The sequence below is a fragment of the Schistocerca cancellata genome, chromosome 3 (genome assembly GCF_023864275.1).
Source record: "Schistocerca cancellata isolate TAMUIC-IGC-003103 chromosome 3, iqSchCanc2.1, whole genome shotgun sequence".
Lineage (NCBI taxonomy): Eukaryota > Metazoa > Arthropoda > Insecta > Orthoptera > Acrididae > Schistocerca > Schistocerca cancellata.
The window spans coordinates 579,265,987-579,289,097 of record NC_064628.1 but is presented as its reverse complement, the minus strand read 5'-3'; the positions used below and the strand labels follow the sequence as shown (position 1 = coordinate 579,289,097).

General features: G+C 40.4%; 1 protein-coding gene across 3 annotated transcripts in view; it reads left to right on the top strand.

Moving 5' to 3' along the window:
• LOC126175434 (transcription factor IIIA-like) overlaps window positions 1-5,184 on the top strand; it is a 101,841-nt gene extending 96,657 nt beyond the window's left edge. Inside the window, exon 9 of one of the 3 annotated variants that reach the window (XR_007535564.1) lies at window positions 1,581-1,719. Coding sequence is in view for 1 of the 3 variants with exons in the window: in XM_049922234.1 (XP_049778191.1) it covers window positions 1,581-1,817 (237 nt within the window). In the remaining 2 variants the exon portion in view is untranslated. Of the gene's footprint in view, window positions 1-1,580 lie in introns of all 3 variants that reach the window. The other 2 variants (XR_007535565.1, XM_049922234.1) reach the window with 2 other exon arrangements.
• The last annotated feature ends 17,927 nt before the right edge of the window (window positions 5,185-23,111 follow it).

The window sequence follows — 23,111 nt, the reverse complement described above, 5'->3', positions numbered from 1 at the left end:
GAGTAAAGATGTAAATGTTAAAAAGTTCATTTTATTTAAAAAGCATTAAGGTTTTCACACACCATCTGCACAGTCACTGAGCACTTTGCTGCATACAGGCGCCATATAAAACGAAGTGGACTAAACAAGACAGCCATGGCAGAACGTTGTCTAGAGTATACCTACAGAATGTTATTTGAGGTGACAAGGATCTTGATCCAGGCAACTATATATTGGGATTCTATTATAAAAGTAACAGCCACGATTCGATCATGGGTCAAAAATGTCTGGGGTGAACAGAGATAACACTTAAAATAGCACTTTCGGGGGAGGGAGTTGGGGGGAGGGGGGGGGGGGCAGCTTTGGGCGCCCAACAGGAAGAGAGAAAAATGTTTGACAGTTAAAGGTTGGTGGGAAGAGAAGTTACCTCACACCTTTACACTCATAGGAGGTAGCTTAACTTATCCCACTTTGAAAGGGATGATGGCAACAAGAGCTATAAAAATCTAAAATTTTATCTCAGTTTATAGGGTTTGAAAATCAATATTGTTTTATCTAGTTATGCTACTGCAAAAGGCTTCAAGGGGTATCTGAAACATTACTCATTGGCCTGCAGCATATTAATTATTTTGGTTATAAGTATTCAAAAGTTGAACTGTTTTATCCTCGAAAAAAAGTATCTACACTAGTTTTAATTAAAAAAATGGGTTTCATTTACTTAAGCAACTTGAAGATGACATGCCAACTTATGGCAAATGGATAATAATGATATGAAAATTATATGGATGATCTTGACATGGGGAAGACTGAGAGAATAGCGGTACTTTACAGACTTTGCAGGGACAAATTGTGTTTAATTTATGTGTAAAAGGCAAAGGAAGATTGCTGTTATGACTTCACTCCCTATTTTATGAAGGAGGTAAATTTCATTGTAGGTATCTAGAGTGGTATTTGATTGTATGGTGTTTACTTGGTTAACTGAAAACAGAAGTGCATGTCTTCTGATCGTATTTTTAAAATATTCCCTTTTGTGGAGCTAAATGCTTTAGTCGTGTAGGACAATGCTAGTAACTGTTTCAGTGGTAGAGTAAGAATGTAATTTTTGTTAAACTCGGTTCATTATTTCATGTTTTTCATTAATATTGTTTTAACCAAACTAGTTTGTTCCATTTCAGCAGCATGCAGCAGTCATATGCTTTACCATAAAGTGGTAATTATATAATAAAATAGAAAGAATGCAGCAGGGAAATGGGTATGATGTGTAGTGTGGTGGGTGTACTATTATGAGCCACTGTATTGTCTTTTGTTTTCCATGAGCTAAACTTTCGGCAACCTTGTCTAAATTGTAGAGGTATCTTTGCTTCTTGAAATGGTAATAATTAAATTCTCTATTTCTCTGTTCATGATATGAGTTCCTATAACTTCACAACTGTTAATCATATTCTTCCTGTTGGTTAGTTGCGACATCTTGTATATGACAGTTTAAGGTCCTGGTGATAACTTATTGCGTATGCATGATGTGAATGAAAACATACATTGCTTGTTTTGTAGAGCTCTAACATGAGAGTTCATATTTTGTGAATTTTGTATTTTTGCTTCAGACTACTCTGCGGGCTCACCTTAAGCTGCACAATCCAAAAGGACCAATGCCAACTAAACGGAAAAGGCCACGAAAGAAACGCTGTGATGTAGGTCGCCATAAGAGATCGATGGCTGTGAAGCTCTCTGGTCTTCGCTTAGAATTTTCTGAGGAAAGGGACCTGGTGGAGGGAAGACTATTAACATGCGAGCTTAATGCTCCAGCTACCTCCGATGACATTCCTATCTGCAGTAGTTAAAGATTCATTTTATACCTGTAGAGGTCTGATTAACATTAGTGATAATGATTCTTGGAACTGTATTGTTATTAAAGTAGTGTAAAGAACCCATATTTACAAATGTTTGTAACATCGTGAAATAAGGAAGTAAAGTAATGGTACCTTATGTCAGTGTTGTGCTAGTCATTTGATATCTGAATGATATACCTGTTGCTTACATAATAGTCAGGCCCATCTTAAGGGGATTACGTATGGCGGAATTGGTCAAAAAGTGACATTTTCGGATTATTATCTCTTATTAATATTTGGTCTCTCCTGAATAATTTGATGCATTATTTGTCGAAAAATTCCAATTGGAAGTGTAGTTTTTATCATTTCAAAGTTAATAGTGTGTGTGTGTAAAATTATCTGGTCGTTCTGCACTGACTAGCCTAAGTATCTCTATCTCTTGAACTATTCAATCTAGAAGGCTGTGGTTTTCAGCTATTTATTCCTTGAAATCATGTTAATGTTTGTGTTAAGAGGTTGGATGCACTGTGTAAATAGAAATGGCGGTATAGTACATGCATTTTGTTTATTTACTTTGTGGTTGTCGTGTTTCATAAGTTTTGAACCAAAAACTTAGTAGTTTGGTGTGTTATTCCACACTCTTATACCTCTTTTCAGCATGATGAAAAGAGAGGGTTGTTTTAAGAAGCGATGTTTCCATGGAAATCAGCATATCACAAAATCTGAATCCAGTGTTGATCCTGAAATTGGTTTTTCACATACCCATGATAAGGACACGCCTACTAGTGCTTTGAAGAGGAAACTTGGAGACCATGAGGATTTATTTATTGGCAAAGATCAAAATAGTTTAGGTTATGTTCTTTTAGATTTGAGTGTGTTAGGACAAGTTTTGCAAGATGCTGTGTCGTGTGAGGTTTGTGGTGGGCAAATTAGCATCTCTGAGGATTCATCTGCAAGGTGTTGACACAGGTAAAGTTTTAGACATTGAAGTGCTAACTAAATACTGTCATCAGTGTAAATCAGTTGATGAAACAAGTGAAAGCCATAAAACAAATTGTGCTAAGAATTATGAGGGAACTAGTGGGGGTATGGAGGCTACTGCAGTTGTTTCTATGTTCAGACATTCACAACAGGAGAGAGGTGTGTGTTACACTGAGTACTTGGGGGATGGTGATTCAAAAGCTTACAAATCAGTAGTGGAAAGCCAACCTTATGGTAATAAGCAGATTGTTAAGATTGAATGTGTGGGTCACATTCAAAACCGGACAGGAACACATCTCCGAAAATTGAAGCAGGCGAAAGGAAAAGAGACGTTATGAGATGGAAAGACTCTAAATGCTAAAGGAAGACTTGCAGACAAAAACATTGATGAACTCCAGCATTATTATGGAATGGCAGTAAGAAACAATACACATGACCTACAAGGGATGAAACGAGCAGTGTGGGCTACATGATGGGGTGACGAACTCCAAGTAGAAGGACTGGAACCAACTGAAACATTGGATTCTACATTCTCTTATTTGTCCTCTTCCAACAACTTAGGTAAAAGAGAAAGAAGAAAATGCTGTTCAGCATCTTGGTTACTTTTATTAACACAGTTTTTCATGTCCCTTTCATTTTTTGTGTGCTTCACTTTAGTTTTTACGAGCGGGTTTTTCAAGTAATTGCATACAAGAAGCTTTGTCCTCTTCAACAAATGTGTCGCTTTCATCGTTTTGAGTAATATTGCACTCCTCTACTGCTGTATCTTCAACATGAAGATTGCCAGACATATTTCCCCCTTTCAAAAACAATTGTAGAAAAGCTAAATGCTTACTCAAGTAATATGTTTTCTTTTAATTCTGGCTAGCACCAGACTTTGGTGGTCTCAGCGAATGCACATGTGCTATTCTAATACTCCTCCATCGCTCTCAACAGTTCTTTCCTGAAACAAAATTTTAAAAAGTAGACATCAGTGGGATTTACTTAAAAATGTTGTTTAATAAAATGAAAAAACAATGTTGTTTATACATATGTAAACACAGTGAGACTTATCCAACTATTTATGATTTAAAACCCTCAATTTAGTTAATATATATGTTATAGTTCTTATTTTGTTTTTATTGTAGTGTCAAACTTGTTGAAAATGAAGACACACAATTTTGATAACTTTTTCTGGTATCTAGCTACTGGAAGCAGTTTTCAGGATCTTTCCTTGCAATTTTACAGATGTAAATCAACTGTCAGTTACATTGTTCATTTGACTTGTGCTGCTATATGTTCTCACTTACAATTGAGGAAACTTGGAGGCAAATATCAAAATGTTGTTATGAGTTATGGAATTTCCCTAATTGTATTGGTTCCCTCGATGGGAAACATTTCCACATTCAGTGTTCCCCAAATACTGGGTCCACAGACTATAATTATAAAGGCTTCTTTTCAATAGTTCTAATGGCTTTGCCAGACACAGATGGAATGTCCATCGCAATAGAAGTTGGAGACTACGGATGGAATAGTGACTGTGCTGTGTTCCGCAAATCAACACTCAGAGAATTATTGCACAGTAATAAATTGAGAATACCCAAAGCAACTCCCTTGCCAGGCGAGGCAAATGACAATCCTTTTACATTCTGCTTTGTGGCAGATAAAGCATTCCCTCTCCAGCATAATATAATGTGGGTCTTTGCAAAAAGAGTTTTAAATGATGCAAGAAGAATATTCAACTTTCAACTGTCAAGAGGCAGAAAAAGTGTGGAATGCAGCTTTGGAATGCTAACTTCAAAATTTTGTCTATTTGACCAACCAATTTATACCAGCAGAAATAACACTGTGCAGACTATTAAGGCAGCATGCGTGCTTCATAATTTTATACGCAGTCGAGAAGGCCAACCATACTTTCCACAACAATTTAATAAGTGTGCCATGATACCAGCATTACCAAATAACAGAGTGTTCAGTCAAAGCAACAATTTGAACGAAGCAAATCGCTTACAAAATAAACTAGGTGAATACTTTCTGAAACCAACTGGTGCAATCCCTACTCAATGGAGATGCGTAAGTTTACAAGACCCAGCCATTTAGTACAACAAATTCTTTATATACCTGTAAACAGTTCAAATTAACATAAAAAATATGAAAATTTAAAATAAAACAGTTGGGCATACTTCATTATAGAGCACCATTTGTTACTGAAAATAATGTTAAATTCTTAAATTTATCTAGTTCATGAAAATTTAATTTGAAGCAACATTTTTGTAAATGACAATTATGTTAAATTGAATTATAATTAATCTTTGAAATATAACTGAATTACGTATTTTGTGAGAGCATTTCAAAATTTTTACAATATGAGTTAATAATATTACAATTTAATTACATACTTGTCTTTTACATAATAAATAAATAAGCAATGCACTTACCTTTGTCTTTTATTTCTGATGAAATTTCCCTCCATGTGGTACTTGTCACATCAGTCTTACTGTATATGGCAATGGAATAATTTCAGATGCACTGATGAGCTTTCAATAAATTAATGAAATGAAGTACAGAATTGTCTTCTCTTCTTCCCGTCATGTTAACAGCTCGAAATATTGCACGCTACTAATCACAGCAGAGATCAGCAAGTGGCAGTGGGGGAGATACGTCACTTACGAAATGTTGCACAGTCGCACCGCTGTGAACATTTTCTGTCACCTCCCTTTAGATTTCAAGTATCTGTCCGTGCACGTCACGTATCGTATGTCTTTTACGATGTATCACTTATCTCTTGTGATGTGTATCACTTTTCTTATATCGCCTTGATATGAACGGTGCCTAACTGTTTATAAATGAGCTGAATGCATTTGTTCACTTTTCTCATAAATAAAGTTATTGTTCTACATAATTCAGAGAGTAGATAAACTGACACATGCTACCAGACTTAAAAGATAACACACCTAACAAAGTCAAACTGTCCTAATCACAGGTGCACATAAACTGGTGACCCTGTAGTGATCCAAGTTTAAAGAAGTATGCAAGATGACAACTACAAGATGCAAGAAGAATCCAGAGAATTGTGATTAGTCATATGTTTGCCGCTATTCTTGCCCCACAGTCCCGTAATGTGGTTTGCTCAAGTGGAGGCAAATTTTCATTATGTAGGAATTACCAATGATTCAATGAAGTTTTCCTTGGTAGTGAGCCAACTTGACCATCAATATACTGAGGAAGTTCAAGATATTACAACTGCAATGCCTGTGGCAGAAACGTTATAGGAAACTGAAATCTGAGCTCGTCCAATAAGTAGCCATTTCATGAGACCACATTCAACAAATGCTCAGCAAGGATTGATGGATGTTATTGCGCAGATCCAGGAGCAAATCCTCGAATAACATCTCGTCTTCTAACCCAGAACGGTCTGTATGTTGCTATCATTGAAAGTTTGGCAAACAGGCACGCAAGTGCACAAGTCTGTGTTTGTTCTCAAATGCCAGCAACAGTTGATCTTAGGTGCACTCAGCTGCTGGACAGAATCACAGCTCCTATTTATTTGTGACAGGTGAGGACTAAAATGTCTAGTAGATACAGGTTCCAATTTGAGGATACTGTCATGGACCTTGGTGCATCGCTGTTGCCCACTGGAGACTTTCTGCTTGTTGGTTGCTAAAACAGTTCCACAGTATCGACATACTCAGCATGTAGAATTGAATATATGATGTTGCCATGCTTTGATCTGGGACTTAAATGTCAGTGATGTCTCAGAGCTAACCAATGGTGCAGATTTCCTGGTGTACTACCAGTTTATGCCAGATGTGACGAATTCCTGATTAGTGAACAGGGTGACTGGTGTGACTACAACTGGGTTTCGTCATAGCACAACTGTAACGGTGCAAACTGATGCAAGAGAAGGACTGTAATTACATACCTTTATTATGCCGATTTCCTGCTCTAACTAGGCCCCCTGGAGCTCCGAAGCAGGTGCTGCATAATATTGTGCATATTATTAAAAGCACTAATGTCCCTCCAGAATTAAACATGTATTTCCGCCAACTATTATCGTATGAGTCGGGTACGTGTTTGAAATCAAACTCAAGTTTTCTTTGAACCTTTCAGCAACTGTATCATCTGAATTGGGAGGTCGGTAAAAGGATCCAATTATTATTTTACTCTGGTTGCCAACAATGACGTCTGCCCATACTAACTCACAGGAAGTATCTACTTCAATTTCACGACAAGTTAAACTACCTCTGTCTGCAACAAACACGCCACCGCCAACCTTGTTTAGCCTATCCTTTCGGAACACCGTTAGGTTCTTCGCAAAAATTTCGGCTGAGCTCATATCCGGCTTTAGCCAGCTTTCAGTGCCTTTAACAACTTGAGCATGAGTGCTTTCTATTAGCGCTTAGAGCTCTGGTACTTTCCCAACACAGCTGCGACAATTTACAACTGTTATACCAATGTTCCTGTCTCTACGTTCTTCCTGTGTTCAGCCTGCTCCCTATGTGACTGAAGCCCTTCTGGTGTTTTTCCAAGACCCTCTAACCTAAAAAGCCGCCCAGTCCACGCCACACAGTCCCTGACCTATTCAACGGAACACGAAACCCAACCACCCTTTGGGGCAAGTCGAGGAATCTGCAGCCTACGTGGTCGCAGAACCATCTGAGCCTCTGATTCAGAGACTCCACTTGGCTCTGTACCAGAGGTCCGCAATTTGTCCTGTCAACTAAGCTACAAATGGTCAGCTCTGCTTTCATCTTGCAAGCAAGACTGGCAGCCTTTGTCACTTCTGTTAGCTGCTCGAAACCAGAAAGAATCTCTTCAGATCCAAAGTAACCCATATCATTGGTACCAACGTGAGGAACCACCTGCAGTTGGCTGCACCCTGTGCTCTTCACGGCATCCGGGAGGACCCTTTCTACATCTGTAATAATTCCACCCAGTATGCACATGGAGTACACATTGGTTTTCTTACCCTTCTTGTCAGCCAAGTCCCTAAGGGCCCCCATAATGCGCCTAACGTTGGAGCTCCCAACTACCAATAATCCCACCCTCTGCGATTGCCTGGATCTTGCAGGCTGAGTGGTTTCCTCTGAAACAGAACAGGCAACAGCATCTGGCTCAGTGACAATGTCAGCCACAGACAGCACCTGGAACCTGTTTGTCCGACAAACTGGGGAGGCCTTACGTGCTGCCGCCTGGGAAGTCTTTCGCCACCTGCTTCGCCCTGGGGTGACCTCCCACTCGACTACAGGTGAGGGGTTAGCGTAAGTGTGAGCAGTAACTGGGTTGGCCACCGGTCAGGACCGGTCGGAGTCAGATCAGAATACAGAAGCTAAGCCATGTCAAGGAGCAATGTCAGTTTCTAAGAATGCTAAATTTTTATCACTGGTGTCCACTGCAGGCAGCAGAACTACAAGAAGTGTTAACTGCAGCATATTCTAGTCCAAATGTTAAGGGGAAACTCTCTGGTGCAGTGAGCTGAGGCCATGAGCTCCACTTTTCATGCCATTTGACAAAGTTGACAAACCCTGCACTGCTGGCGCATCGTACACTTGAAGCAGCCTTAGCAATAGTTGTTGATGCCAACCTAGCAGCTATAGGTGCAGTATTACAACAACGAGCAAATGGTTCGTGGCAAATGTTAGCCTTTTATTCTCATAAACTGCTGCTGTCGCAACAAAAGTGGAGTACTTACAGCCGATAACATCTCGCCATGCATGAAGCCAATCATCCCTTTTTGGTCACAGAAACGAAAGATTTCACTGTGTGGACCATAAACTGTTAATCAATGCATTCAAGTGAAATAGCAGCAACTGTTCATCACGATAATATAATAATCTGGAATTTATCATGCAGTTTGCTGCCAACATCAGCCACATCTGTGGTATGGACAAAATGGTAACCAACTGCCTTTCATGAGTCAACAGCGTTTTGAGCCCCATTGCTTTCAATGCAGTTGCCCAGGTGCAATGGACTTACCTGGACCTTCATACTATCCTGAAAGGTACCAGCTCAGCATTAAAGTTGCAATTCATTTGCATCCCAGGTGTAGATGTTAAAATATATTGTGACATCTTGAATGGAAGATACCGGTCATTCCTGGTTGCTCAGTTTCGCAAGCAAGATTTTGACAATTTACAGAACTTGCTTCATATCAGAGAGTCAATCTGATGTTCCACGTGCAGTTTAAGCACTTTGTCTGATTGGGAATGGAGGAGGACTGCCGCCAGAGGATGAGCACCTGTATGCCACGTGAATACAGCAAATTGTCTTGCCACATACTTGCACCAGTGGGCAAATTCCCCAACATAGCCTCACATTTCGTGCATGTATATCTCAGTGCAGTGGGTCCGTTACATCCAGCAGATGCTCAGCAATACCTATTGACTATCATAGATCATTTCACTCGATGGCCAGAGACACTACCATTGGGCAACATCTCCATTGAAACATTAGCCTCCGCTTTCATGTACACATGGTTATCAAGATTTGGTTGCTCACAGCACATAACAATTTGAATCAGAGCTATACACCAACATTGCAATTTTCTGCGGGTACGTCCACCATAAAACCGCACGTTACCACCCAGCAAGCAATGGTCTGTTAAAGCAGTGGTACTGTTTGCTCAAAGCTGCTCTCATGTTCCAAGACACAACTTGGGCAACTGCTCTACCAATTGTGTTACTTGATCTACAAATGCGTATAAACCGGGCAACTGCTCTACCAATTGTGTTACTTGATCTACAAATACGTATAAACCAGACATTTCATCGGCAGAACTGGTTCTTGGCGAACCAACACGGCTTCTGGGCAAATTCAACAACACTGATTCTCTGCAGTCCACTATGCATGATCAGCCAGACTTTCTACATCACTTGTGTGAGCGCATCTCTTGTTTTCATCTCCATCAAGGTTACAGACACTGTACAACAATCTGTTACGTGTAGCATGACGGGGGCAACTGTTCACAGGTAACACAATGAACAGATGGTGTGAAATCTTCTCCACAAACTTCATACACAGGCTCACACAGTGCGTTACAAAGAAGTGCATGGACATTAGATACTTTCATCAATGGCAAGACCACGACTCTCTTCACTGACCACTTCAAACTAGCATACATCTTTCATGCAATTTTGACTGGCCAGTGTTTCAAGAGAACAGCTTCATATGTCCGTGCCAGTACTGCAACCACGACCTCAAATGACTGCAACTGCAAGCTCAACAGCTATCCGACTTAATTCCACAAACAGCACGCACAACCAGCTTGGATGGCACATGCGTTTTGCTGCATGTTTCAGAGATCGTGCTTTGCTTCCACCATAGGGGCTAATGTAATGACACATCATAGTCATTTGCCGCCATTTGCTGTTTGTTGTCATTGGGCTTGTCAAGTGGAATTGCACATGCTGTCACAGATGATGCTGCAGCAACAGTGCTCTTTATTCCTTGGATTTTGCTTACTCTCGGTGAGACTGTACATAGTTACATATAGCTTGGCTACAGACTCGTTGTTAACTGTTTCAGCGTTTTAAGATACGATTTTACACTCGTGTAAAATGTCTGCTAACTGTTCATACACACTCTAGCAGCCTTGAAATCACACCTGCACTAACAATGTGTATGTGTAATGTCAATTCAAAACAAATGCAGTGAAACAAATTTATGTAAAAAGCAGAAGCAGATGATTTCAAAAATAATGGTGATTTATCTACACGATCACTTCAAGGACTCCAGGTGGTTATATGCCCATTTGTATACTATACTATGTGACTGGTGAACACAGAGCCGTGAGCTAACATGGATTTTGCTTAAAAAAATTCTGTTTCCAGAGCCCCATTCATTCTCTGATTATTCTGCAAGTCTTTCAAGTTATCTTCTACTATCATGCTATCCTTCTTCATTGGATGTTAGGTGTACATGTACTAGAGTTTTTCAAGTATAGTTTCACAGCACTATCAATGAATAATCTATTATTTCCCGAAGAGGGAAAAAGTTTCTTATGCCTCTGCAATGTAGTTTGAGTCTAATTGGTTGAATCTGAGAATATTTGAAACATGGTTACACTAAAGGTACTTTCCACTGCTATGATTGAAAGATATGTTTATATTCATGCTTGCTCAGTGAAGAAGAATTGCATTTAAGAAGCTATGTTATTTGGCTGCTTTAGGGGAAAGATCTTTTTGCAACTAATGACATTAGATATAATTCAACTTTCTGTGGTGCCCGGTTTTATGGAGATTGCATAAACATAAATTCTTCGATCTATTAAGGAAACTATTGTGCTATATATGTAAGTTAAAAGGAAGGAAATCAGACTTGTTTGTTCACCACTGTCATTTTCAAGATCTGTAGTCAGCATTGGAATATGGTCATTTTAATGGAAGCATTAATAAGGATTTAGAAGTAAATGGTTGTAGCTCCATCATAAGTTGCTTTGAGACGTATCTTTTTTTTTTTTAATTTCTTGATGGTGATTAATTTCAGACACATGTGTCCATTTCCAAACCGTCCTTAATACAGGTGATTGCCTGTGTACAAGAGCTGCTTGTGCAGTGACCAACAGTACTATGGCCAGTTCAACAACAGTAAAATACACCACATAGGACAGACATAAATAAAGAGTTCTCTGATGTTCGTCCTGTGTGGTGTATTTTTGCTGAGTTGGGCATAGTACTGCTTTGACCACTACAGGGACAGTTTTTGTACATGGGCTATATCGCCTGTATTTGTCACATTTACAGATGGTTTGAAAATGGACACAGGTGTCCAAAACCAGTCACCATTAAGAAATAAAAAAAAAAGATACATACTAAAATGTAAACTTTCACGGCCGGAAATATCATGTCCATTATAATTATCCGGGCTGTTATGCCATGGTCGGTTGATGAATCACCACAGAATTCATCAACCGACCACGGCATAACAGCCCGGATAATTATAATGGACAAAAAGATACATGTCAATGCAACTTATGGCAGAGCTACAACCACTTATTTCAATTGTAAGACAGGTTGTGGACATATTTTTCACCTGCAGCATGCTACAAGTTTATATACAAGGGCGGTTCAGAAAGTAACCTCCAATCGGTCACAGTGCGGGTTGTGGGGGGAGTAGCGACGCCATCTGTGCGTTCACGCACTCAACAGGTCAGTCGGCATCAAGCCGTGGTCGAGTGAACGTCATACCTGCGCTAGTTTAGTTTTTGTGGCAGTTTGAAATGTGTGCTGCAATAGAAAACCCCACCAAATGTGAAGTGCGTGCTGTCATAAGGTTTTTTACAGCCAAAGGATATTCTGCAGCAGCTATTCATCGTGAACTTTGTGCCGTGTACGGACCAAGAGTTATGAGTGAAGGAGTTGTCCGTGAATGGGTACATTTATTTAAAAGTGGACGAGAAAACATTCATGATGAAGAGAGGAGTGGTAGACCATCATTGGTGACTGATGAACTCGTTCAGACAGTTGATGCAAAAGTTCGTGAAAATCGACGTTTCTCAATGTCGGAGTTGTCTACTGGTTTTCCACAGATTTCTAAGACTCTCTTGTACGAGATAGTGACAGCAAGATTGGGTTACCGTAAGTTCTGTGCACGATGGGTGCCCAAAATTCTTACCGACCACCACAAAACTCAAAGAATGGCCTCTGCATTAGACTTTCTGTCACATTATGAGGACGAAGGAGAACCATTGTTAAAGAGAATCGTGACCGGTGACGAAACCTGGATTAAGTACGTGAACCCTGAGACAAAAGAACAATCAAAGATGTGGGCACATTCAAATTCGCCTACCAAACCAAGAAAAGCCTCGCAAGATTTTTCTGCCAGAAAACTGATGGCAACGGTGTTTTGGGATGCCAAAGGGGTGTTGTTGGTTGAATTCATGGAACATGGTACGACCATTAATCAAGACGTGTACTGTGAAACAATAAAAAAGTTATGACGGGCTATACAGAACAAACGCCGTGGTATGCTGACTTCCGGTATCGTTTTTTTGCACGATAACGCCCGTCCTCACTCTGCTCGCAGAACAACGGCCCTTCTTGAGTCCTTCAAGTGGGACGTTATCAACCATCCACCTTACAGCCCAGACCTGGCGCCAAGTGATTATCACCTCTTCATGCATTTGAAGAAATGGCTCGGGTCACAGCGGTTTGATGACGACGAAGAGCTCAAAGATGCGGTCACAGACTGGCTCCAGGCACAAGCGGGTGATTTTTATGCAGAAGGAATTTCAAAGCTTGTGAAGAGATACGATAAGTGCCTCAATCGCTATGGAGACTATGTAGAAAAATAGTGCAAAGATGTAGTTGTAAGATGTATATATTAAAATATTTTTATTTAACTTGGTGAATTTTTTTAAATCAACCGGAGGTTACTTTCTGAACGGCCCTCGTATAAGGATTTTGTTATGAGAAGAGAATACTAAGGTGAGATTTCAAACTTTAACAACTTTTGTGTTTTATCTGAAGTGCATTTTGCTGTGAAAGTCTGACAGCTAGGAGATTTTTCAGACCACATGTAAGTTTGAAAACTGTAAAAGGTGAGAACTTGGTCATATACAGATAACTTTTGGTACATTGGACTTAAGTGTTAAATTTCTTGGAGAAGAGATTTTATTAAATTGTTAGGGGGTTGCTCAAAATGAAATTAAACCAGAAAACCATTTTTAAAGTAGAAAATATGTGAGGAGATTATGTTCTCTGATGATGTGCAAAAAGTTTTGTCATTATAAAATAATTTCTGAAAAAGTAATGAATTTAATGGAACACAAATGTTTAGAAAGGTATTCAGTAAAGAACAGGTTTTGTGTTGTTGCCACCGTTACAATATGTTGCATATGAGAAGTATACTACTCTTGTATTATTATGTATTTTAAAAGAATAATGAAGTCCTAGTCATTGCATTTATTAACATCAAACCTTGACATGTATCTCTCTAAATTCAACATATTTTAGTTTGTTCTATGTAAACATTGATTGATTAACATTTTTACTTGGTAGAAATACTTTTCAATACTTGACTGTGATTACTTCAGATACATGAGCATTTCAGTGATAGCTTCTGTGTTGAATCGTTTACATTCAAATAATTTCATATGCAAATAATAGTTTCACATTTTGAAGTAATATGCATTTATGACTAATACTGTATGAATCCACTATAATGGAATAAAGAATTGTAATATGATGGATACTATTTATAATATGTATCTGTGATTATTATTATTTGACAAACTCAGTAGTCCTATTATTACCATGATACGCAGGACTTCGGCATTTCTTATTCATTAAAACCCCAAATTAACAAATCTCTTTTAAGGAAATACAGCTTTTAACGAAATACAGCTTTTAACGAATATTTCTGTCGGTGCTCTTGAAACTCCCACAAGAACAATGTTATTCCTTCTCGCTTTTAACGAACCCTTGCTTCAAAAAAATTGTCTGCTGTGAAATAGTCTTCAGATTGAAATCCAGTTTTTAGTACATCCTAATACATATGTTCGAGTTTCTGGTTTCGTCGGGTCGTATTTTTTGTCTTGTGATGCACCAAACGGTAATTGATTCTTCCGGTTGACAGGACTTCCCTTGTAGCAATAGCAGCAGATGCACCAAAAAATAGGAAAAAAGATTAGGTCGCGTGATCTGATATCAGTCACTGAGTAAATGAAGCGTGAAATGTGTACTTAATTTACTGAATTGTTGATTTAACAACAGTGGCAGAACAGGCCTATCGGAGGCCTGGGGTGGCTAAACGAGAACCCTGCTCTGCTTGGAAACTGACATTTTTGTAGTGTACATTCTGTAAAATGTTAATTATATAGATGTAATTACTGACGAAAAAATCCAGTATTTATAATGTTCAACTTCTACGCTCTGGTAATAGTAATTTACATGCTTAAGGCCACGTTCTCATTCAAATGAGCAAAAAATAGGCAAAGCTTTGAAAATTTTTTTGAAACAGTGAAAAGACAAACAGGGGATCTCTTTTAGGGATCATGATTGATCTTCAATACAAGAAAATGGCGTCGTAATTATGGTTTGATCATCGGTTTGCAAGTTTGAGGTACGCAGAATGCGTGCATTGTAGCCCCTCAGGCCTCAGAGGTTATTTGGAATCAAAGATGGATAGCATCAGTCGATACAACATTAAATTATGTGAGCTTGTACCTAACCACAATGAAGTAATCTTAAATTTAACGATATGGTGCAAATTCTGAGTTCTTTTTTTGGAGGGTTTGTTTCACTCTTTATGGCTTTACAAAAAATAGTCAATATTAACAAATTTCATATGTTATAGGTATAAGCTCCCAAGAAAAATGTTTACTTTTTGGTGCTCAAAGGTAGACATTAATAGGTTGAACATTTTGATTTTCCATGCAGCAGAACGTTTGACGAACTTTGATGAGATAATAGATTCTTTCACAGAAAGGAAAGCTCGCTGTGTAAAGCTGTAGCAAGATTAGGTAGAAAAAAAGGTGGGACCTAAGGGTTGAAGAAATGTGTACTGTCTTGCTTGTGTCTTCTCTTTACTGGTTTTATGTTTCCCATATTTAATTTTACCTCACACAAAAGAGCAAGTTATTGGCTAACAGGCAATAGAGAGTGCAAATTTTCTGAAGAGTTCTTATTCTCTCTAACACAAATAATCCCACCCAGTATTAATTGTAAGATTTTTTCAAAAGGACTAATATGTCAAAGTGGCCGACTGGGAGCAGAAGAGACTCCACAGGACATTTTAATTTCCACTGTCATAAATATAGCTTTGATGGCATCCATTACAAAATATACACATTTGAATTTCACAGAGCGAGATACAGTGATGTACGATGGAAGAATGCTGTGTGAAGATGCGTAGTACTATACATTGGCAGACTTAAGACCAAACAATATGCCTTATATTTCCTCGAATATATATGTTTTATGTATCACACTCTTCAGAAAGATGCACACTATAAAATGAGCATATATTTGAAAAATCGATTTTTTCTCCATTTTTGACGTCCACCTCAACGCGCGAGGGGGGGGCCTCCACTATCAAGTTTTGCCTCGGTTCGGAAATGCATAGATCCAGGGCTGTTCATTCTTCTGAAGAATACATGTTGAAGAAGAGGAGTGGCCATTGGGCCCTTGATGTACCGATACCGCCCTGATTCCTTTATGAGCGGCTTTGTTTCATAAATGGTTTGTGTCGGTGACAGCGGATACACTGAAGTGCGAGAGAAACTGGTATAGGCACGCGTATTCAAATACAGAGGATATGTAAACAGGCAGAACATGGCGTTGCAGTTGGCAACGCTTATGTAAGACAAGTGTCTGGTGCAGTTGTTGTTACTGCTGCTACAATGGAAAGTCATCAAGATTTAAGTGAGTTTGAACGTGGTGTTATAGTCAGCACACGAGTGATGCGACACAGCATCTGCGAGGTAACGATGAAGTGGGGATTTTCCCATACGGCCATTTCACGAGTGTACCACGAATATCAGGAATCCAGTATAACATCACATCTCCAACATCGCTGTGTCTGGAAAAAGATCCTGCAAGAACGGGACAAATGACACTGAAGAGAATCACTCAATGTGACAGAAGTGCAAGCCTTCAGCAAATTGCTGCAGATCAACAAGTGTCAGCATGCAAACCATTCAATGAAACATCATCGATATGGGCTTTTGGAGCCGGAGGCCCACTCGTGTATCCTTGATGACTGCACAACACAAAGTTTTATGCCTTGCATGGGCCCATCAATACCGAAATTGGACTCTTGAGGACTGGAAACATGATGCCGTGTTAGACAAGTCTTGCTTCAAATGGTATTGAGTGGATGGACATGTATGGATGTGGAGACAACCTCATGAATCCAAATGGACCCTGCATGTCAGCTGTGGACTGTTCAAGCTGGCGGAGGCCCTGTAATGGTGTGGGGCATGTGCAGTTGGAGCGATATGGGACCCCTGATACGTCTAGATACGACTCTGACAGGTGACATGTACGTAAGCGTCCTGTCTGATCACCTGCAACCATTCATGTATTTTGTTCATTCTGACAGACTTGGCTGATTTCAGCGGGACAATGCGACACCCCTTACATCCAGAATCGCTTCAGAGTGGCTCTGGGAACACTCTTCTGAGTTTAAATACTTCTGCTGTTCGCTAAACTCCCCAGACATGAACATTATTGAACATATCTGGAATGCCTTGCAACATGCTGTGCTGTTCAGAATAGATCTCCACCCTCTTGTTCTCTGACGGAGTTATGGACAGCGCTGCAGGATTCATTATGTCAGTTCCCTCCAGCACCACCTCAGACATTAGTTGAGTCTGTGCCACATCGTGTTGTGTCATTTCTGTGTGCTCGCAGGGGCACTACGCGATATTAGACAGGTGTACCAGTTTCTTCGGCTCTTCATTGTAAAAGAACACTGAACCCTCTAACAGAAATGTTCATGCACAAAGTCGTTTTTGATTTGCAGGTGGATTTGGAAACCCAACATCTAATGTATGGTATTTCTTCGTTATCCACTAGCCAAACCTTGTTATGTTGCAGATCCATATACTGCAGAAACTGCTCTCCTCTATTGCTGCCATTTACGAGTTCTCTGAACGAAGCGAAAATATGCATTTGTGATATAAACTGAAGGATTTTACAAGCATGTTGGGTCAATGATCATTACTTTTTGATATGTGAAATTTTTTCATATTTAGAATGTGTCATTAATCTCGCTTGTTTTGGGAGATACATAAAAAAACACGCACTTACATATTCTTCAGCCGTCCATTGCAGAAGTGCATCTTGTTTCTCACAATAACCCTTGTGTTGTGTACATAGTTCTGCATAGTCAGCTCGTACACAACTTTCCCACTAGAGCGCGCCCCGCTAAGCACAACACCGCAGGCGCAGTGCTCATCTGTCTCCGCACTACGAGATGGTGCTGCCATAGAGACGGACCAAATTCTCCTTCCGCCGATCCGCGTATTAATATGTAACGCAGCCAATGGGAATGCTGCTAATGCAGAACCTTTTCTCCTCATGGATCACACTCGTGCAGTGATACATGAACACATGAGGTATTATAACGAGTGTACAGACCTCCGATCTGTCATCTGCAATTGTCTGCACCAGTCTGTACGACTTCTACATTTGTCTGTACCAGTCTATAGTCAAGTTTCAGTCTGCGCCTAATAAGATTACCATATTCCTGTACATAGCCATGAAGATAAATGTATAGACACTTTTGTCCAGTATCAGAGATATATGTGAGAATAAGATTAACGTACCAATACCAAAGGAACTTCAGATTGTCAATTTTGGTCACCGTCAATCTGCTACTCTAAGCGTGCAAGTGGCATTTCTATCGTCTGACCTAACGGCAGAAGATAAACACACCATGATAAAACCACGAGACATATTTCTGACACTCGCCTACTTCGTTAGAGCGACAAGTTAAATAATCTGATGGTGTGTGTACTGAAGGTCTTACAGTACGCACACCACACCTTGTAAGTAGTGTTAGATGGTCCTCAGCCTGTCTGTAGACAGGCCAGGTTTATGCTGCAGCCTCGTTGGCTACACATTGCCTGCGCACTTGGCTGTCTCCTGCAGCCTGGCCACACAGGTGCATTTAACCTGCAGCTGCACCTTGATCACTGTAAATAGCGTGCGTGTTTCTCTGTGAACATATTGAGAAAGGGGCATGCACCAATATACAGGGTCGTCCATTGATCGTGACCGGGCCAAATATCGCAAGAAATAAGCGTAGAACGAAAAAACTACAAAGAACGAAACTTGTCTAGCTTGAAGGGGGAAATCAGATGGCGCTATGGTTAGCCCTCTAGATGGCGCTGCCATAGGTCAAACGGATATCAACTGCGTTTTTTTTAAAATAGAAACCCCCATTTTTTATTACATATTCGTGTCGTACATAAGGAAATATGAATGTTTTAGTTCGGCCACTTTTTTCGCTTTGGGACAGATGGCGCTGTAATAGTCACAAACATATGGCTCACAATTTTAGATGAACAGTTGGTAACAGGTAGGTTTTTTAAATTAAAATACAGAACATAGGTACATTTGAACTTTTTATTTCGGTTGTTCCAATGTGATACATGTACCTTTGTGAACTTATCATTTCTGAGAATGCATGCTGTTACATCATGATTACCTGTAAATACCACATTAATGCAATAAATGCTCAAATGATGTCCGTCAATCTCAATGCATTTAGCAATACGTGTAATGACATTCCTCCCAACAGCAAGTAGTTCGCCTTCCGTAATGTTCGCACATGCATTAACAATGCGCTGACACATGTTGTCAGGCATTGTCGGTGGATCACGATAGCAAATATCCTTCAACTTCTCCACAGAAAGAAATCCGGGGACGTCAGATCCGGTGAACGTGCTTCGACAACCAATCCACCTGTCAAGAAATATGCTTTTCAATACCGCTTCAACCGCACGCGAGCTATGTGCCGGACATCCATCAAGGTGGAAGTACATTGCCATTCTGTCATGCAGTGAAACATCTTATAGTAACACTGGTACAACATTATGTAGGAAATCAGCATACATAGCAGCATTTAGATTGACATCGATAAAATGGGGGCCAATTATCCTTCCTCCCATAATGCCGCACAATACGTAACCCGCCAAGGTCGCCGATGTTCCACTTGTCGCAGCCATCATGGATTTTCCGTTGTTCAATAGTGCATATTATGCCGGTTTACGTTACCGCTGTTGGTGAATGACGCTTTGTGGCTAAATAGAACGCGTGCAAAAAATCTGTCATCGTCCTGTAATTTCTCTTGTGCCCAGTGGAAGACTGTACACGACGTTTAAAGTCGTCGCTATGCAATTCCTGGTGCATAGAAATATGGTACGGGTGCAATCGATGTTGATGTATAATTCTCAACACCGACGTTTTTGAGATTCCCATTTCTCGCGCAATGTGTCTGCTACTGATGTGCGGATTAGCTGCAACAGCATCTAAAACACCTACTTGGGCATCATCATTTGTTGTAGGTCGTTGTTGACGTTTCACATGTGGCTGAACACTTCCTGTTTCCTTAAATAACGTAACTATCTGGCGAACGGTCCGGACACTTGGATGATGTCTTCCAGGATACCGAGCAGCTTACATAGCACACGCCCATTGGGCATTTTGATCACAATAGCCATACATCAACACGATATCGACCTTTTCTGCAATTGGTAAACGGTCCATTTTAACATGGGTAATATGTCATGAAGCAAATACCAACCGCACTGGCGGAATGTTTTGTGATACCACGTACTTATACGTTTGTGACTATTACAGCGCCATCTATCACAAAGCGAAAAAAGTGGTCCAACTAAAACATTCATATTTCTTTACGTAATACACGAATATGTAATAAAACATGGGGGGTTCCTATTTTAAAAAACGCAATTGATATCCGTTTAACCTATAGCAGCGCCATCTAGCTGGCCAACCATAGTGCCATTTGGTTTCCCCCTTCAAGCTAGACGAGCTTCGTTCTTTGTAGTTTTTTCGTTTGATGCTTATTTCTTGAGATATTTGACCTGGTCAATGGACCACCCTGTATACATTTGCCTCTACTTGCTTTTGAGGCAAGCACAGGTGTACAGTGACTAGGCATACAAGGGCAAACGCAACTTAAGGCCAGGTTTCCATTCAAAATGATCGGAAATTCGACTTTTCGACAGGTTCAGGTGTCTAGAATTTTGGGATGAAAAAGTTTTTTAATCCGTGTGTTACAAGTTTCTACAGCCCATTGTTCGAAGCAGTGTCATGGATTCCGTGGGACGCTCTCAGCTGGAAAGCCCGGCTCAGGTAGAAGAGTTGTTGTGCTGGGACACACATTCACAAGATGATTTACACTGCAGTATGCATGCAAACATATTCGCCAAACAAGGTAAACAACGTGTGCAGCCTACGGAACGCAGCATATCCAGCTCAGCCAGATCAGCTTTTCTCGCCAAGAAGAACGGGGGATTTGCTCTCCAGGTACAATCCGAGTTAGAGGAAGCATTGCTATACGGTGCTGGAATTACGGACTAAACACAAGTAACGAATCTTTTTTTGGTCAAAACATGATTTTTGATCTGCCATATTGAATTATCCATTTTGTGTTCAGCGGCATCAAAAATATATATTCATGCAGACTGAATTAAAAATATATCCAAAAGGTTGCCCTGAACTTTAAACAAGTTTTTCTTGAGAAACATTTTTTTAAAACTACGTGCAGCATAAAATAAAAACGGTTCAACCTATTAACGGCTACTTTTGATGCTGCTCGCTGTTTATACGAATAGTACCCAAGACTGGTGTGGTTTCTCGATTTGATTACGTCTATGTTGTCGCTGTCTGCCAAATAAAAAGAAATAGGCCTGTCTAATATAGAAGTTGTTGTAGCACACGTCAAAATAAGTGAGGATGTTTCGGCACAATTGCTCATTTTTATGTACAGTCTTAGACATAAAATCTGACCGCCGGCCGGCCGCGACAGAGACTAAGTCCGAGTCGTTCACTTAAGGTGGCCAATAAAACTGGCCGCCCCTGACAACTCTAAGTCCGGTCATCTGCACAATCTGGCAACACTGTAAGATGCGGAAGTGTTAGGAGGAAGTGTTGACTACTTCCGAGGTGTATTCGGGTTGTGTGAGCCCGTGGTCTAGTGGTAATCGTCGTGCATTCTAAACTTATAGTCGCGTGTTCGCGTCCACCTGTATTTTTTTTTATTTACTGCATTTCGGCCCTCGTCTAAAGTTATGAGTCTGATTGAACATCAACATTATTCGCTTGACATTCTACCCACCAGCAATAACAAGTATTCCAGAAACAATTCCGCAGGACAGTTCGTGGCTGCGTCGTTGATTGATCAACCGTCAAGGCAATTCATTTCTAGACGAAAATATTCTTAAAAATACACTGGTTAAAACCTAACTAACCTAAGGACATCACACACATCCATGGCCGAGGCAGGACTCGAAACTGCGACGTGGCGGTCACGCGGTTCCTGATGTAGCGCCTAGAACCGCTCGGTCACGAAGACCGGCTCTGGCTTTCAGCGAGTCTCGAAAGCCGAACGAAAGCAGCTTGCACCTTGTAGCCAAGCATGTTACCTGGGGACTGGTTTTTTCCTAAAGTGGGGAGACTTCCTTTTGAGGTTGAATTGTTGGCAAATGTCAGTCAGACGTGTGCCATTGGTCTAAGCGTTTCGGTAGGTTGAATATGTACCAATGATTTTTCTACAGGTTTTTTCTGTCCCAAATACAGAGTTGAAGTCTCCCATTAGTATTTTCACGTCATCTTGGTGAATTTTGCTCATAGTATTTTCGAGTGTTTTCCAGAATTTTTCGACATTTTCGGTGTTTTTCTTATTTCCGGTGTTGGTAGGGGCATGTGCATTGATGAGTGTATATTTGTTGCAGGGGCTCTGAATGAGCATAGTCGTAAGTCGGATGTTGATGGGCCGGCCGCGGTGGCCGAGCGGTTCTAGGCGTTTCAGTCCGGATCCGCGCGACTGCTACGGTCGCAGGTTCGAATCCTGCCTCGGGCATGGATGTGTGTGATGTCCTTAGGTTAGTTAGGTTTAAATAGTTCTAAGTCTAGGTGACTGATGACCTCCACTGTGAAGTCCCATAGTGTTCAGAGCCGTTTGAACCATTTGATTGTTGATGGGTGTGATTTCTTTGACAGAGTTGATGATATATCTGTGTTCGAGAAATGCAATACCGAAGATAAGTACGCCTTACGCTACCTCTTGTTGTATTTTGCTCTTGAAGATTCAATGGTGTCCGTAATGCAAGGTTTCATTGTCAGTTAGTCGTGGTTCTTGAAGAGCAAGGATTAGAATTTTTTGTCGGTCGATTTCTTATGTGAGATTATTTAGTTTTCGTGTTTGGATCAATGTATGGATGTTTAGCTTTCAATTGCATGTTTTCTGCTTGTAGGGAAATTTACCACAGATCTTCGATATTCTCTGCCATGCTAACCTGGACTCCCCAGAATCCGAAAATCCAACTGCCGCCTGTCGACAGATGGGTTGTGTACCACCAGGGGTAAAGTTGACTTTTCTTGCATAGTTCATGTTTGCTTGTGTCTCATTGGTTTGGCCTGGGTGATTCCAGGAACGGACAGGGCCATAGGGTGTTGAAGCCTTTGCAACCAAATATTTTCAGCCGAGCTCACTGAGTTAACAGACGGTGACCAGAGTACCGGTGATTTTCACTCATACGTGTCTGGATTTTGGGTTCAACGGATTGAGTAGCCGTTCAGGATTGTGTTAGTATTTGGTTCACCCCAAGTATTTGGTTTCCTCGGTACCACCCCCCCCCCCCCCCCACATATGGGG